This window comes from Salvelinus fontinalis, chromosome 19 (genome assembly GCF_029448725.1).
Source record: "Salvelinus fontinalis isolate EN_2023a chromosome 19, ASM2944872v1, whole genome shotgun sequence".
In the NCBI taxonomy this organism is placed as follows: Eukaryota; Metazoa; Chordata; class Actinopteri; order Salmoniformes; family Salmonidae; genus Salvelinus; species Salvelinus fontinalis.
In genome coordinates this window covers 29,923,017-29,940,450 of record NC_074683.1, presented here as the reverse complement: position 1 = coordinate 29,940,450, position 17,434 = coordinate 29,923,017, and the positions used below count along the sequence as shown (strand labels likewise).

Below are 17,434 nucleotides of genomic sequence, written 5' to 3'. Positions count from 1 at the left end.
ACAAGACTTGCTTGAGAGGGAGATAGCTGGGAGAGAATGAGATGCATGTGGGATTTAAAACTAAACTCTTTACACTTTAATAACTAATATCCTCCCCTCCTGTCAATCAGCCTTGTGAAGTCTCTAGTCAGAAGTATTTTAATGGACTGGACTCACAAGGCCTCATCAATGAGCTTTGAAGCTGAGGAAACTACACTCTGAATGTGATCATCATGAGTGGACTGCATGCTACAGATGAGGCCCTTAGGAATTCCCGGAAAACTCATCTAGATGGAGAGGAAGGATCACTACTGGTAAGAAATAGGCTTGGAGTGAAGAAATAAAGTAAAGTTACGGTCAATAGTTATTACAGGGTGCAAAGCATAACCCTATCTAAAGGTAGGACTTGTGTAGAAATGTGTTTAATACAAGGAAAGATAGTTATGTGAGTGGCTTATCCATGACCTATAATAGAAGGCTCTGGGCTTATTGAAATAATGTGTACATGCCCAGGTGCTAGTTGGCAGTTCTTACTGTGCATTTGTGTGGCTTTTCCCCAGTGTGTCTCCTCATGTGGACCACCAGCATGTACTGAGCTTTGAAGGGCTTCTGTTCTCTCGAGCACTCATCCCAACGGCACACAAACTCTTTCTTCTCCCCATGGATGTGGTCGTTGTTGATGTGCTGAAGAGAGAACAAGGGAACATGGGGTGACATGGGAGTAAAACACAGCCGACACATCCATGTATCTCAACTTGTTTCAGGATATGATCTTCTCAATCAACTGTCAGACTGTCTTTAAAGCTGTCCCTTTCCTGCTCATTCGAGGTGGGATTGTGTGTGTGTGTGTGTGTGTGTGTGTGTGTGTGTGTGTGTGTGTGTGTGTGTGTGTGTGTGGAGAAGTGAGACGTTTAGTCAGCAAAGAGCTTGTGAGAGCAGGCCTCCCAAACATCCCTCTCTGAGATCCCGTCCTTTCCCCAAGCCAGACCACGAGTGACAACGCCAGCCATCATGGCTGACAGTTTGTCTACAATGTGAGTTGTAGACAAAGGGTTGTGAGTGTTTTGTCAGGTCCTGTGTCTCACACACACACAATGTTTTCTCAGGCCCTATATGCGTCAGATGGAGGGGACTTCCTTTACTAACCGGAAGAGGAATTAGGATCAAGAATAATCCTGAGTTGTCTGACAGTCACACCTGAGATTTACACACATCTCCTCCTCTCTCTCCCTCAGATGCACATGCTTCAACAGCTGATTATGTTCTTTGAGGAACACGTTGCACCCCCCCAAAGAACACGTTGCACCCCCCCACCCTCATTTTTCCCTCAGAATAACCTCAATTCGTCTGGTCATGGACTCTACAAAGTGTCGAAAGCGTTCTACAGGGACACTGGATCATGTTGACTCCAATGCCTCCCACAGTTGTCAAGTTCGCTGGATGTCCTTTAGGTGGTGGACCATTCTTGATACACACGGGAAACTGCTAAGTGTGAAAAACCCAGCAGCGTTGCAGTTCTCGACAGAAACCGCTGCGCCTGGCACCTACTACCATACCCCGTTCAAAGGTACTTCAATATTTTGTCTTGCCCATTTACTCTCTGAATGGCACACATACACAATCCATGTCTCAATTATCTCAAGGCTTAAAAATCCTTGTTTAACCTGTCTCCTCCCCTTCATCTACACCAGGCCTGGGCAAAGGCCCGGCCCGGGGGCCGTATTTGGCCCGCGAACCTGATTCAATACGGCCCGCGGAATCATGCTCAGATCACATAAAGAATTTGCGATAGTAAAGTTTTGAAAAACATATTTGTCATTCAAATGAAAAGCCCAATGAATGCCTTTGTGTAATGATTCAACTCCCACCACTTGTGGGACATTTATTTTGAAGGCCGTATAAATAACAACTGCACGAGGACAGACAGTGACTGACAGGCTGACACACACGTCACAGTTACAGATAGTAGCTAGCTATAAAATGCACAAAAATGTGTTTTTCAAAGATTTCAAAGAACAGGAAAGTAGACAAAGAATGTAGGGTGTTCCAGCAAGAGTGGACATTGAAATATTTCTTTATTGATGTATCAGGGAAAGCTGTGTGCTTAGTGTGCAAAGAGAGCATCGCTGTCTTGAAAGACTACAACTTGTCCTGACACTTCCAGACAAAACATGCAGAGAAATATAGGAATATGTCTTCTGAGTGCATCGAACGAGTTGCTTTCTCAGTTGCAAAAGCAGCATGGACTTTTCACAAAACCGCATTCAGCAAATGACGGAAACGCGAGAGCTAGCTATGTACTGTCCCACAAGATTGTTAAACATAGCAAGCCATTCGCTGAGGGAAAATTCATTAATTAATGTTTAATTGACTCTGCAGCAATACTTTGCCCCGACAAGAAAGATCTGTTTGAAAATGTTTCCCTGTCAAGACAAACAGTGACACGGCGTGTTGTGGACATTGCAGAGAATATGGAACAACAGTTGAAAGACAAGGTAAAGGATTTCACCTATTTCTCCTTGACCCTGGATGAGAGCAGTGACGCACGTGACATGGCACAGTTGTTGATGTTCTGACGGGGCATAACCCCAGACTTTGAAATTACAGAGGAGCTTGCTTCAGTGCAGTCAATGAAGAGCACAACCATAGGGAAAGATTTATTGGAGGAGGTTAATAAGTGTGAAGCAAAGCTGGGACTGAGTTTTGAAAAGTTATCCAGTGCGACCACTGATGGGTGCCCAAACTTGACAGGAAAAAACGTTGACCTTTTGAAAAGGACACAAGATCAAGTAGCTGAGCTGAGCCCAGATCAGAAATTATTTTCCTGCATTGCGTTATTCATCAGGAGGTGCTCTGTAAATGTGTTCTGAAAATGAGCCATGGTGTGGATACAGTCACTAAAGTGGTAAACCTCATAAGAGCAAAATCTTTAAACCACAGGCAGTTTGTCTCACTGTTGGAAGAGACAGAGTTGGGTCATGCAGATCTCCCCTACCACACAAACGTGAGATGGCTGAGTTTGGGGAAGGTGCTTAAAAGGGTGTGAGACCTGATGTCAGAGATTGCTGAGTTTTTGCAAATGAAAGGAAAATGTGGATTTCCCTCAACTGCAAGATAAAGAATGGTTGGCTGATTTTGACTTCACAGTGGACATCATGGCCCTTGTGAATGAACTGAATTCCAAACTAGGAGGAAGGGCCTTTTTGCACATCAGATGTACAGCCTTGTCAAAATTACTCCTCCTGACCCGCCAAGTAGAAGCCAACAATCTCACCCACCTTCCGACACTAATAGTCTGTTCCCTATCAGATGACCAGCGGGAGAAGTATACATCGCTGCTGCGTGCTTTGAACGCTGAGTTTTCTCGCGTTTTGAGGATTTCAAAGTGTTGGAAAATGACATGCTGTTGATTTCCTCTCCTTTCACCTTCAATGTGGATAACGCTCCCACTGACCTGCAACTTGAACTTATCGATCTTCCGTCTGATGCAGTGATTGGAGAACTATTCAAAACAATGTCACTGACGAGGTTCTATGCATCTCTCGACGACAAAACTTTCCAAAGATTAGGAGTCATGCTCAGAAGATGTTTGTACTGTTTGGGTCAACCTATGTATGTGAACAGACATTTTCAGTGATGAAATATAACAAGTCAAGAAACACATCATCATCTCTTACTGACTCTCACGTCTCAGCAATCCTGCGCATAGTGACGTCAGAAACTATACCTGACTTCACTGCTCTAGTCAATGCCCATCAGAGACTTCACTCCTCACACTGATTGAGTAGTTTAAATGTAATGTTGAGCTCTCTCTTTCTTGTGTTTTTGTGCATACCTGTTAACAAGAGTTCTGTCCAAGGTGCTGAATGCTGTCACGTTCTGACCATAGTTCTTTTGTGTTTTCGTTGTTTTAGTGTTGGTCAGGACGTGAGCTGAGTGGGCATTCTATGTTGTCTGTTTCTATGTGGGGTTTCTTGTTTGGCCTGATATGGTTCTCAATCAGAGACAGGTGTTTTGCGTTGTCTCTGATTGGGAACCATATTTAGGTAGCCTGTTTTGTGTCTTTGTGTCTATGCACCAGAAAGGACTGTTTCGGTTTTTCACATTTGTTGTTTTGTAATTTTGTAGTGTTCACGTTTATCGTCTTTATTAAAACATGTTGAACACTAAACGCGCTGCGCTTTGGTCCTCTCCTTCGTCCACAGAAGAAAGTCGTTACAAATGCACAGTGTACTTTTCCCTCTGTGTAGTTCATTGTATGTTTAATAATGAAAATACCTTCCAAAAGGAGAACATGGATGTGGTTTATTTCTGTGCATGTTAAAAAAGTAAATTAAGTAGCATATCTGGATGTGATTTACAGTAGATATATCTGTCAACACAGTCATACACATGATGTATAATCCTGTAATATGATTCTGGCCCGCAATAGCAAAAATATATTCTAATGTGGCCCTCCATGGAAAATAATTGCCCAGGCCTGATCTACACTGATTGAAGTGGATTTAATAAGTGACATCAATAATGGATCATAGCCTTCACCTCGATTCACCTGGTCAGTCTATGTCATGGAAAGAGCAGTTGTTCCTAATATTTTGTACACTGTGTATATGCATACGTTCTTTACTTGAGGATTTCAAAAACATGAGTGATTGGACATAAATGTCTAGAGTTACATTCCATTGAGCTACAGAAAACTAACTGACAATGAAAAACACTGATTTCTTGTTTCGAGGGAACTGCCTGTCTTTCATAGAAGTGTGTGGTCAGGAGGTCAGGAATAGTCACTCTGTCATTCTGATGTATTGTCTAGGCACGCAATGCCACTTGGTAGGATTACCCTGTCTGGTGCCCCTCCATTTCGACTAAGCCCTTAATTACAGTATATCCTGTCCTTTAGGCCCAGACAACCCGAATAGTCATGTTACACACACACACACACACACACACACACACACACAACCACATGGAAAATATTCACATCCCCAGGTAAACCACTTAATTTCCTCTGAAGCCTGTACTATACCTTACTCATGTGGCCACTGTCACAAGCAAGAAGCAAATGGAGCAAGACTCCATCCCCTCTTCAAGTCGGTTACATCCCATATGCCACCCTATTCCATAAATAGTGCACTACATTTGACCAGAGCCCTATAGGGAATAGAGTGTCATTTGGGATGCAGATGTATACCCTCTGACTCAGTTAGCGGTTGAGGATCATTCCTACCCAGTTCTTTTTTAGAGAAGGAGGAGTGGATAAAGAAGTGTGTGGCCTGCAGAAGGATTACATTTTCAGCCATGTACTCTTCATTCCCGTTACATCTGCTCCTGCCACGCCCTCTACTTCTCATCCTGTGTCTCCCTAACCTGCCGCCACTCCCCCAGTGCTCTCTCCCTCTCTCTCTCTGTGTGGGTGTATCTGATTGCGTGTGTGGAGAAAGGTGTGCTGGAGTCAGAGCAGATCTCCACCAGCTGCAACCTGTTCCATAATCAAAACTACAAATACTCAGCCCTGCCACTTTCACGTTGCCAGATCGTAGCCTTTGCTCAGTCAGTCTGCATTTCAAGCCGTTTGTTCCTGCATTGATCTTGTTATCCTGTGGTGCCTGTTTTCCCTAGCCTGATACTGCTCTTATCTCCGCTACAGTTCCGTCCGCTCTGACTCTGGTCCCTGTCTCCAGTCCCTCGTCTCATCAGTCCTGCTTCCCTGCCCTGGACCCCTGCTCTACTGCTTCCTTGGATTCCGCTCCGGACCTGCTTACCCTGCCCCTACTTCCCTTGCCTCAGCCGCAGCCTCAGTTCCTGGTTCCCTGCTACACGCCAGAGCTCCCCCTGGCCTGCACCCCATCTCCCCCCGGTTTTCAATAAATACCTTGGTTACCTTATCCCTGTCTCTTCGTTTGAATCTGCACTTGGGTTCACCTGCTCCACCCCACGTAACAATACCATAGTGAAACCATAATATGAGGCTACTCAGGAAGGATTAGTTTGGGTAAATAGAACCTAGAAGCTCTATGCCATAATTTAGTATTTTTTCAAGGTGTGTGATTTCACTGGTGAGAACATTGTGTGAAACCTTGGATCTACAATACAGGGGCATGTGTACAGTAATGTAGATGACGATATAAAGTCCTATCAAACTCTTAGCAGCATACTCTCAGCATTTACATCTACATCTCCTGAGATATATAATTAGAAGTTACTGTAACAAGAGACTCATTCATAAATACATTATTTTATAACACTGTATTTACAATTGACATATACTGTTAGTATTTTCCTTCCTGGCTGCCTAACCCTTGTTCCAGAGAGTTGTGGTATGTTCTTTGCTTCACCTTGTCCATCCACACCCCACGCCCTACAATCTACACCCTACAATCCATACCCCACGCCCTACAATCTACACCCTACAATCCACACCCTACAATCTACACCCTACAATCCAGACCCCATGCCCTACAATCTACACCCCACGCCCTACAATCTACACCCTACAATCCACACCCCACGCCCTACAATCTACACCCTACAATCCACACCCCACGCCCTACAATCTACACCCTACAATCCACACCCCATGCCCTACAATCTACACCCTACAATCCACACCCCACGCCCTACAATCCAGACCCCACGCCCTACAATCCACACCCTACAATCCACACCCCACGTCCTACAATCTACACCCCCACGCCCTACAATCCACACCCTACAATCCACACCCCACGCCCTACAATCTACACCCCCACGCCCTACAATCCACACCCTACAATCCACACCCTACAATCCACACCCCACTCCCTACAATCTACACCCCCACGCCCTACAATCCACACCCTACAATCCACACCCCACACCCTACAATCTACACCCCCACGCCCTACAATCCACACCCTACAATCCACACCCCACGCCCTACAATCTACACCCCCACGCCCTACAATCCACACCCCACACCCTACAATCCACGCCCTACAATCTACACCCCACACCCTACAATCCACACCCTACAATCCACACCCCACGCCCTACAATCTACACCCCCACGCCCTACAATCCACACCCCACACCCTACAATCCACACCCTACAATCCACACCCCACGCCCTACAATCCACACCCCACACCCTACAATCCACGCCCTACAATCCACAACCCACACCTTACAATCCACGCCCTACAATCCACAACCCACGCCCTACAATTCACACCTTAGAATCCACACCCCACACCCTACAATCCATACCAGCAGGTCCTATCTCTGTTTTCTGTTCCCCTCAGCCCCTGACAGAGCAGCAGAGTAGGGGGATGGATGCTGGAACTAACTTGGTCTGGACTAGCCCTCTGTCAGGACAGAATGGGGTCGATGGTCTGGGTGGCAGGAGGAGGGGGAGAAGTGAGAGGGTGGGGGAGGAGAGGTGGGTGAAAGGGGGAAATATGGGGTAAAAGGGGTTCTTAGTTGGCTCTCCTCCTTGACTTGCCTTGTCAGAACAGTCTGGGACCGGGGTGCTGAGAGTGGAGGGAGAGGGTGGAAAGGGGGGAGAAAGGGGCTCCAAGGTGAATCCACTCCTGACCCGTAACACTGGGAGTTAGAGACTCCAGACCATTGCAGACTCAACTCAGAGACTCCCAGTCTGGGTACTGGGCTGACACATGCCCCTTGCCACCTGTCTGTCAGGTTGGGGAAACCCAATTGTTAATCACAGCCTATGGGAGTGGAGCAGCAGAGAAGGCTGCGTCGGGAGTTTAGTGGAGAAGAAAGGAATAGAACAGAGTTCAAAGGTCATAGGTTAGAGCCAGGGGTTCGGGGTTACAGCTGCAGGGCCATTAGTGTACCTATGTCTCCTCAGTCACAATCAACAGGCTTCATTAACCCTGTGCGTGTCCACCACAGGAAAGGATCAGCAGCTGTGACCCCCAACCCCTGGCTCTGACCTGGCACTGACTGGTTAAATCTTAAACTTGACGCACTGACTCTAACCCTGCACACTTCAAGGATGAGCAGAAGAGGCCGTTTTGAACTTTATTTATTTTTATTTTTTAAATGCAAGGTCTTTTGGACTTTTTCCTGTATCTGTATGCCTCTCTCTCTGTGCCTCTGTCTGTGTGACTCTCTCTGTGTGACTCTCTCTCTCTCTCAAAAACATGGTTTCCATGGTTTCCATGTGTTTGATACCATTCTGTTCACTCCAGCAGCTCCCTACTCTCAGATGTCCTAACTCTCTGAGGTAACTAAAGATGACTTAAGTGATAATGCCCTTGAAGCCAGTGCTTGGAGGATATACTGGTACGGGTGTTGATAGGCCCGAGATGAAGTCGAGGGCTGGCAAACTGTGCCAATACATCCCCCAAACACCGGCTTCGAGGGCATTATCACTTTTATATTATCATTAAAAACATGATTTTGATGAATTTATTCATACTATTTCATCCTTGCACAAGATATAGTCCTTTTTTGCTAGCTAGCCGACTACGGCTAACTTACAGTCACGTTAAACAGTGCAGACAGAATAATAGCAAAGTAGCTGCATTTGCGTTTGTTTAAGCTTCTTTCTAGTGACATTTATTTGGATATATCCATATCGATGAGCTAATGAGGCACGATTTCACTTGGCATAGAAAATGCGCTGTCTCGTTAGGACACTGTTGTTCGGTGGAGCTAGCCAACAACACAGCTAACACAATCACTTCAAACTGAAGCTGGAAAAACTGCAAACTTGCTGCACTTTGTTTTTCGTTTTGCCTGTTTTCTACTGACATTTATTTGTCTACACTGTATATCCATAAAAATGATGTTGATCCATGATTTCGACTGGCTGAGAAAAGCTGCCTGCCTGCCTGTGTCTCATCCCAACTCCTGACCCCGACATGTTCATTACTATAGTACAGCTAGAGATCGAATACTGCAACATTGTTTCAATACTGAAACAATGTTGCAAATGATGGAGAGACAGACAGCAAGGTTAATACAAATCTCCACCGTTGAAAACTAAATGTTAGTCTAAAAGAAATGGGAGTTAATGTCTAGATGCTTTTTACAGTGGAGATCAAGTTTATAAATTGTCTGGCTGGGCTGGATGGATTGCCAGGGAGATGGAACAGAGTAAATAGGCATTTTAACGTCATAGATTTAGCTGGTGGTAACCTGTGGAATAGACACCGGCTGCAATGTGGTTTTAACCAATTAGCATCCAGGATTAGACCCACCTGTTGTATAATTTATAATAACTCACGTGAACGAGCTGGTCCTGGGTGTCGTACTCCTTGGTGCAGCCGTCCCAGTGACAGTTGGTCTCGTAGACAGCCTCTGGCTCCTGCTTCCACTCATCTTTATCCCGCTCCTCACTCAGGTCCAGGACATGCTCCTGTGGACCAGAGGACTCAGTCAGAGAGGGGTTCATGACTGTGTCTGACGTGAATGCACGCACACAGTATGTGTGTGTGTGTGTTGACAATAGCATATCGCTACCAACTATACTTTACTATTCTACAATTGCTTATCTGCTTCCTGATGATCTAAGATTGCTTTTACACAACTCGCTGTAAAGATAAGAAAAAGCAACAACACAGTTCGTCTTATTGATCTAGTGTAAAAGGACCCGGTATATTATATTTCTGTATGCCATTTATAAAGATCAATTAAGTGAGAGGTCGTGGGGTCCCAAACCTGAGAGCACGGTGATATGGACCGGGGTCCCTCTACTTCTATCTTGACCTTGTGCCTTTTGGTGATCATGGGCTTGACTGTGCTGCTCACCGCCGGGTCGCCACCAGCATTCTGCAGGAGAGAGAAGGAGTTAGACGTTAGAGAGACACAGGCTATACCAGCCTTCTGAAGGACATACTGAAGAGCGAGAGGTAGAGTTCAGATAGAGTGGTCCTTTGTGGCTCAGTTGGTAAGAGTGTCGAGTTCAATTCACACAGGGATTACATACAAAATGTCTGCTAAGTGGCCAAATAGAAGAAGGAGTCAGAGAGTTACGGTGCTCTGGTGCGAAGAGATGGAGGCAGCGTGAAGATAACCCAGAGTGGCTCTGGCTGACTGGCTCTGTTCTATGGCAACATGATGATGTGAGGGTTGGTTGGTTCCAGAGACAACCTGAGCCAGCCAAGCACCAGGCTCAGGGCACATAACTCGTATATCGACCCACCACAGAGAAACAGTTTAGACTGCTTTATGAGAGTCAGCCAGGGGAAATATGAAAATAAATTATTACCCACACTGCAACGCTCAGAGCTTTGATCCTCCGACCAACTCTTAACACGACAGACAGACACAGCCTTTTAAAGCCTCAGTCACAGGCTCTGAGGAGGAGACACTCAGTGTGTGTGTGTGTGTGTGTGTGTTTAAGCATCATAAGAAAATATATGATGGGAGGGTTCGGAGTCAGTGAGGAGGGGTCTCTCTAATCTCCAAATCTCACCCAGCAACTACACTACAGTACAGTACAGCGCTGACTGTGCTTCTGGGATCTCACTAACACTGACTTGTTTGGCTGGAAACCAGGGGAAATGTGGTTCTGTTCACTGTCAAGCTGAGGGGGAATTCAGCTCTCTCTGCCTGTGTGTGTGTGTGTGTGTGTGTGTGTGTGTGTGTGTGTGTGTGTGTGTGTGTGTGTGTGTGTGTGTGTGTGTGTGTGTGTGTGTGTGTGTGTGTGTGTGTGTGCGCGCATGTGTGTGTGCGCATGTGTGTGTGCGCGCACATTAGTGTACTAAAATAGACATAGTGATGGAATATATGGGTGTCTGTGTGTGTCTGAGGGGGAGATGGTAAATGAGGGGGAAGTTTACATTCATAGGGACCATATTGTATACAATAAGTTGATAAAGGAGACAGAGGAAACACTTCTAAGAACTGAGACAGATAAAAACAGCTGCTAGTGGGAGGGAGTCATCCTCCAGCTGAAACATCTCTCACCAAAAACACTTGACAGTTTATGAGAATCTTGGGTTGGATTAATTTAGCATGACATCATTTTACCAATAACATAACTTGTACACAATGCACATATAATTCATGTTAGAGAGCTCTGGGTGTTCGTTAGGGCATCTTCACATTTCAGTACATCTTGTGTTTTGTGTCAACTGAACATGACCCCAGATTCTGTGAGATGACAGATGTAGACTATTATTATATTACCCCTGTCTGTCTGTTTAGCAGGGATACAAACTTGTCACCTTTCAGCGAAATTCGCCGTTTTGAGTGTGTGTTTGGGGGGCTTTGGATCACTACTGGCTGTAAGCGACCGAGCGATGCGCGTTTGGAGCAATACTGGCTGTATCCAAGGCTCGGCCAATCGTTTACATAACAACAGAAATCAGAGCAACAAGCGACTGAAGAGACAACCATCAGCGCGCGCTCTGGAAAGACAGCTTGCCAGCTACAGCAGCGCGTCTCTGAACGATAACGAAAAGGTAACGTTAGATGAGAAGCCTGACCACGGTGATGAAGCGTACTTAATGAGCTGTAACCGAAAAACAACTGGCATTTGGAAAGTTTGAGGTGAGGGAGAAAGTGGTGGAACAAGTATTTGTATTGTTAAATATCTTGTTAGCTGGATTGAATTATCCGTAGCGAGCCAGAGAAATGTTGAGCAATATTAGCCAACATATCTGATCAAATAATTGAGTTATGGTGTGAAAATTAGCTTGCTAATAAAGTCAGACAGCTAACGTTACAACATCAGATGAGCTAACATTAGTAACCTAACCAATGCTCTATAGCACATGTGTCAAACTCAAGGCCCGCGGGCCAGATGTGGCCCGCCAGGTCATTTTATGTGGCCCGCGAGAGCTTAAAAGTTTTGAGTGTCTAAAAATAAATACCAAAAAATAAATTAAGAGCGTGCTTTGACCAAAAACTACATTCCCACAATGCCTTTCGACTACGCTAGCCACGGCAGTGTCCATGCCAACGAGTGGAATTGAGATATAAATAATGATCCCAAAATGTCCAGAAAGAGAAAAGTTGATGCAGACGGAAGACTGTTTCAAGAAAGATGGGAAGGCGAATACTTGTTTGCGCTTCAAGGAGAAAGACCGGTATGTCTTTTGTGTTACGAGGCGGTGTCGGTTGTCAAAGAGTACAATCTGCGTCGACATTTTGACACCAAACACGGAGCTAAGTACGCTAAAGCTAGCCTTCAAGAAAAGCAACAAATTGCCCAAGAATTAAAAGGCAAACTGCGGTCGCAGCAGAGTTTGTTCATGAAATCCACAGCCAAAAACGAGGCCGCGGTGAAAGCTAGCTTCATTGTGGCTGAAGAAATCGCCCACGCTTCCAAGTCTTTTTCAGAGGGAGCGTTTTTGAAGCAGTGCATGCTGAAGGTCTGTGAGCAGGTGTGTCCCGACCAGTTACAGACTTTTAAAAATGTCAGTTTATCAAGAAACACCATCGTCGACCGAGTGAAGGAACTAGCAGAAAATCTTACAACACAGCTGGCCGAGGAGACACGCAGCTACACAGCTTTTTCATTAGCTGTTGATGAAAGCACAGATAACACGGACACAGCGCAGTTATCAATTTTTATTAGAGGCGTAAAGTCGGACCTCTCTATCACTGAGGAGCTGTTGGATGTGGCTGCAATGCATGGGACCACGACGGGACAGAACATTTTTGATGCGGTAGAGAAGTCCGTAAGTAAAAATGCATTGCAGTGGGAAAACTTGGTAGGATTAACTACAGACGGTGCACCGGCAATGTGTGGAGGAAAAGTGGGCTTGGTTGGACTAATGAAGGGGAAAATGCAAAAAATGAACTGTCACACGCCTTTGATAACGTATCATTGCATTATCCATCAAGAAGCTTTGTGTGGGAAGGTGCTGGGGATGGAGGACATTGTGACCACAGTCATGAAAACAGTGAACTTCATTCGGGCGCGTGGCCTGAATCACCGTCAGTTCCAGCAGTTTTTGCTGGAGATGGGCTCGGAACACGGGGATGTGCTGTACCATACAGAAGTGCGGTGGCTGAGTAGGAGCAAAGTCCTCAAGCGATTTTTCGAGCTCAGGAAAGACATTGCTCTTTTTATGCAGAGTAAAGGAAAACTCATGTCTGAACTATCAGATCCAAAGTGGATGTGTGACTTTGCTGTGTTGTGTGACATAACCGACCATCTCGCCCAGCTGAATCAGAAGCTGCAGGGACGCAAACAAGTCATCACGCAGATGTCCGACACGATCACGGCTTTCCAGCGTAAATTGGACTTATGGATGTGGCAAGTGAAACAGGACAATCTTGTTCACTTTCCTGTTTGTCAGAGCATGTCAGCCTCATTTCCCGAGACTTTTTCATGTGCTCAGTTGGCTACCAAACTGAGCTGGTTAAAGACTGAGTTTGATCGGCGCTTCTCTGACTTCAGAGCACAACAGTCTGGCTTTGACATCTTTGCCAATCCTTTCACCACCGATGTCTGCACTGCACCCCAACACCTTCAGATGGAGCTAATTGAGCTTCAAAGCGACAGTGGCCTGAGAGCAAAGTTTCAGGATGCTACAATCCAGGACTTTTACCGTCTGCTGCCTCCTGGTTTGATGCCACAGCTTCGACTTCATGCTGCCCGTGTTCTGTCCATGTTTGGGAGCACCTATCTGTGCGAACAGTTTTTTTCCATAATGAATCTGAACAAAAACAAGCACAGATCACGCCTCACGGATGACAACCTCCATGCTGTTCTACGCATTGCCTCAGCACAGGACCTAAAACCAGACATTGACACACTGGTAACGGGAAAACGGTGTCAGACATCTGGTCAGAAAACACACAGGCAAGCATTTTTTTTTAAACTTAATTAAAATATAATAAAATGTAATTCAACCAAGAAGAAGAACAGTTAAACTGTGTGCAATTTAATGATTGTGCTTGCATTTTGTTTTGTGTTTATCATTTTCAGAACATGATCAATCGATAGTAGAGAGAGAATCCACTTGGTGTGTTCAAGGACAGGCAGCATCTCCTCATCAAAGACTAACCGAAAAACTTGACCAATATAGTTGTGAACTGAGTCAACCTTTATTTTGGTATTTTTAGTTGATTACATATTATTTATGTGTAGCTGCTGTAGTAATTATTTAATGTTTGCAGGTTTATGTGTGTATGCAGACAAATTGTCATCAAACCATCAGTTGGGTGCACGGCTGTGTGCAGCCTTTTTTTGTAAAATGCTACATGTGTCATACATGTTCTTTGCAGCTAAGTTTTATGTTATTTTTCTTTATTCACTTGGACAGTTTGATCCTTCATTAATGGAGTTATGTGGGTTTTCATAAGCTGACAAAATTTAAAAGGATTTATGTTAGAGCTACAAGCAAACATATATTTTCTATGCAACTGTAATTGTCACTTGAATAAGTTATAATAAATAATGAGTTATTTAACATTAAGGAGGAGTTACATTTATTTTACATTACATTCGATTACATTTATAAGTTACATCTGGCCCTTTGAGGACAGCCATTATGCTGATGTGGCCCTCGGTGAAAATGAGTTTGACACCCCTGCTCTATAGTAATGTAGCGACCCGCACAGACAGCTGTGTGTTATGTGTTAGGCTAGTAGATGGTTGAGTTGTACTGACCAGTACCCAGTGTTCGCGGGGTCCGAAATGCCAATCAACCTTCTATCTGCCAATCACGGAATGTTCTGAGGAATGTTCTGAGGCCGGGCATCCTGGCGGTTGGCGGAGTGGCGTGGAGGGGGGTTGGGCAGGGGGATGGAGCATTAGAAGTTAAGACCAGGTTTAGCCATTGTTCTCTCTCTTACGTCTGGTCTTCACAAGAGAAGGTCACGGTTGTTTTATAGGGTATCCTTCATTTATTTGGCGTGGACTACGGCCAAACAGTAGCCTGTGTAAAGTTGGTTCAATAAACCGTAAATTCGTAAACTCAATCCTCTGTCTGGACAATTGTTCCTTTATGATCCAGTTAGGTCATTACAGTATTAACTGGTAACGTATACGACTCCTTGCCGTTCCTCAAGTTATAACGCGTTAGTTGCTTACTGGACCCTGACATTCTGTGTGAAATATTAACTAGTTAACTAGCTAACTAACTATGAGGCATTGCTTGTTAAACAAGTGGATTCAGGGATCAAGTGTAGCTGGAGCTGTGCCTGGTTTAAGCTGGATGCCACCATAGAGGTAAAGGAACACCACACACTTTCCTACTTTCTCACTTTTGCTGGGACATTGTAGAACAGATGTCCACAGTCAGAAAGTGTACAATGTAGTATTGTGCAGTGTTACCCAAAGATATTATTTTTGTTGTTTTGAATTTGACAGTAACATGTGTGAGTGAGGGGAGATTCTAATTTGTTTTACTCAGTGAAGTTATTTTTGCACACAGTTTTGAATTTGACAGTAACACGTGTGAGTGAGGGGAGATTATAATTTGTTTTACTCAGTGAACGTTATTTTTGCACACAGTTTTGAATTTGACAGTAACACGTGTGAGTGAGGGGAGATTATAATTTGTTTTACTCAGTGAACGTTATTTTTGCACACATGTAGCCTTGTGCACTTGATCGATGTCAACTATAGTGGCCACTATAATAGAGCAAAAATGGAATGCCTGTTTCTTTCATTCTATTTCTACTTTAAGATGTTTTTTCCCCAAGTGCAGTATTTAGATGTGTGTGGTCACAAGCGTTCTATTATAAAGGCTGTCATGGCTAACTGCATTATTAGTGTATTGTTCTTTCTCAAGAGTGTCATTTGCAGTAAAGTCTAGGCAACAAATAACATTGGATTGCTTTTTTAAAATATATAGTTTTTATAAATCTGTGAGTTAGGTTCACATTAACCACTTTTTATTTTACACACAGAGACTGATCATGTAGATCATATTCTTTGTTGTTTAATTAGTTAAAACCTGCATTCCCCGTAGCAGGGATTTTTTACATGTTTCAGTACAACAACAAAAAAAGTCACCTTTTTGGGCCCTCAGCAGTTTGCATCCCTGGTTTAGGAGACTCACCTGGTTGGACTCAGAGCTGGAGGTGTTGTGGGTTGTGTTGAGTGCGGAGGCTGCAATGGCGTGGGCATGCTGGCGGGCAGCGAAGGAGGGCGAGGGCTGGATGAGGGGAGGGGTATGGCCGAACGCACTCAGGCCTCTCTGTTGGTTGAACAGCTGCTGGTATGCCATGGGGTTGATGGAGTGGGGGAAGGTGAACGACGGACTGGGAGAGGAAAGGGAAGGACAGTTATTAGTGGATCCACTCCATTTACAATAGCAAGAGACAGACATAACTCCGCTATAGGCCTGGACATAAGGTTGAATGCTGTGGCGATTGAGTGAACGAGTGACTAGTGTATGTGGAGCCCTTCAATAGATGTATAGATATGTGAAAGTAATAAATACTCTAACATTTAAAGATGAGAAAAGTTAGAATACCTTGTAAGTTTTCTTTGAGTGAGTGACTGGTGTAATGCCTTGTGTGTGTGTGTGTGTGTGTGTGTGTGTGTGTGTGTGTGTGTGTGTGTGTGTGTGTGTGTGTGTGTGTGTGTGTGTGTGTGTGTGTGTGTGTGTGTGTGTGTGTGTGTGTGTGTGTGTGTGTGTGTGTGTGTGTGTGTGCGTATGTATGTACAGTATGTGTGTGAATGCATGTGTGTATGTCCTGCACCTGATGCCGCTGACTGACAGGTGTCCGTAGGAGCTGCTGGCTGCAGAGCTGGAGCGTGAGTTGTTGATGTAAGCCACCAGAGAGTTGGGCGAGGTACGGATCATGGTCTGCAGGTCGATGCTGGCGTCTGAGAGAGGGGAGATGGACAGGGCTCGCTTCCTGTTCAGCCTGGGGGTCAGTCTGGGGCTGGAGAACCTGGACACTGCAGAGAATGAACACAATCAATCAATCAAATGTATTTGATAACTGTTTAACTGTTGTCACTAGTCATCATCTGTTTTTAGATGAAAGCAGCACAAATATTTTCTCCAGAGGCGTTCTAGTAGAGGTCATTGTGCTGCTAGTCTGGTCTAGACTACAGTACAGTCCCCCCTCAGTCTGTTAATGGCTGTGCTCCAAATGGCACCCTATTCCCTATATAGTGCACTGCTTTTGACTGGGCTCTGGCATAGGGCTCTGGTCAAAAGTGGTGCACTGTATAGGGAATAAGGTGCCATTTGGGACGCGGGCTATCTCTCTCCAGCATCTCTCTCATACAACTCTCTTTCTCCCCTTAAAGTTCACATCCTCTTATGCATAATTAATCACTTGCAATCATTTTCTGTAATTACCGTGATAAGAATCTCACCCAGTCAGTTGCATTTCAGAAAGTTAAATAGAGGCAATTTAAACACATTTATTTGAGAATACCATTAAAAGAATGAGGCATAGCTACAAAGGGCAGAAGTCAACCTAGAGAGTTGTGGAGGGCTTTTCCTAAGCTGTTTTTGGAGCATGAACATTACAGTAAAATTTTGCCCACGTTTTGCCCATGAACTGTTGTTTTGTACTTTGTGGT

General features: G+C 44.8%; 2 protein-coding genes across 3 annotated transcripts in view; one reads left to right on the top strand and one right to left on the bottom strand.

Annotated features, from left to right (window-relative positions):
- Window positions 1-17,434, bottom strand: part of LOC129816580 (zinc finger protein GLI2-like) — a 124,425-nt gene that overhangs the window by 7,853 nt on the left and 99,138 nt on the right. For both annotated transcript variants that reach the window (XM_055871213.1, XM_055871214.1), the window contains 5 exons: window positions 16,597-16,798; window positions 15,951-16,152; window positions 9,646-9,756; window positions 9,212-9,343; window positions 514-663 (listed from right to left, as the gene is read on the bottom strand). In XM_055871213.1, the coding sequence (XP_055727188.1) occupies window positions 514-663; window positions 9,212-9,343; window positions 9,646-9,756; window positions 15,951-16,152; window positions 16,597-16,798 (797 nt within the window). The remainder of the gene's footprint in view (window positions 1-513; window positions 664-9,211; window positions 9,344-9,645; window positions 9,757-15,950; window positions 16,153-16,596; window positions 16,799-17,434) is intronic.
- LOC129816581 (general transcription factor II-I repeat domain-containing protein 2B-like) lies at window positions 11,703-14,360 on the top strand. Its single transcript, XM_055871215.1, has 2 exons — window positions 11,703-13,744; window positions 13,871-14,360. Exons 1-2 carry the CDS (start codon window positions 11,928-11,930, stop codon window positions 13,875-13,877), a joined length of 1,824 nt encoding a protein of 607 aa, XP_055727190.1. The 5' UTR covers window positions 11,703-11,927; the 3' UTR covers window positions 13,878-14,360.

Bases quoted from the DNA above. Each gene is read 5' to 3' on its own strand.
- LOC129816581 (XM_055871215.1), top strand. From the start codon at position 11,928: ATGTCCAGAAAGAGAAAAGTTGATGCAGACGGAAGACTGTTTCAAGAA.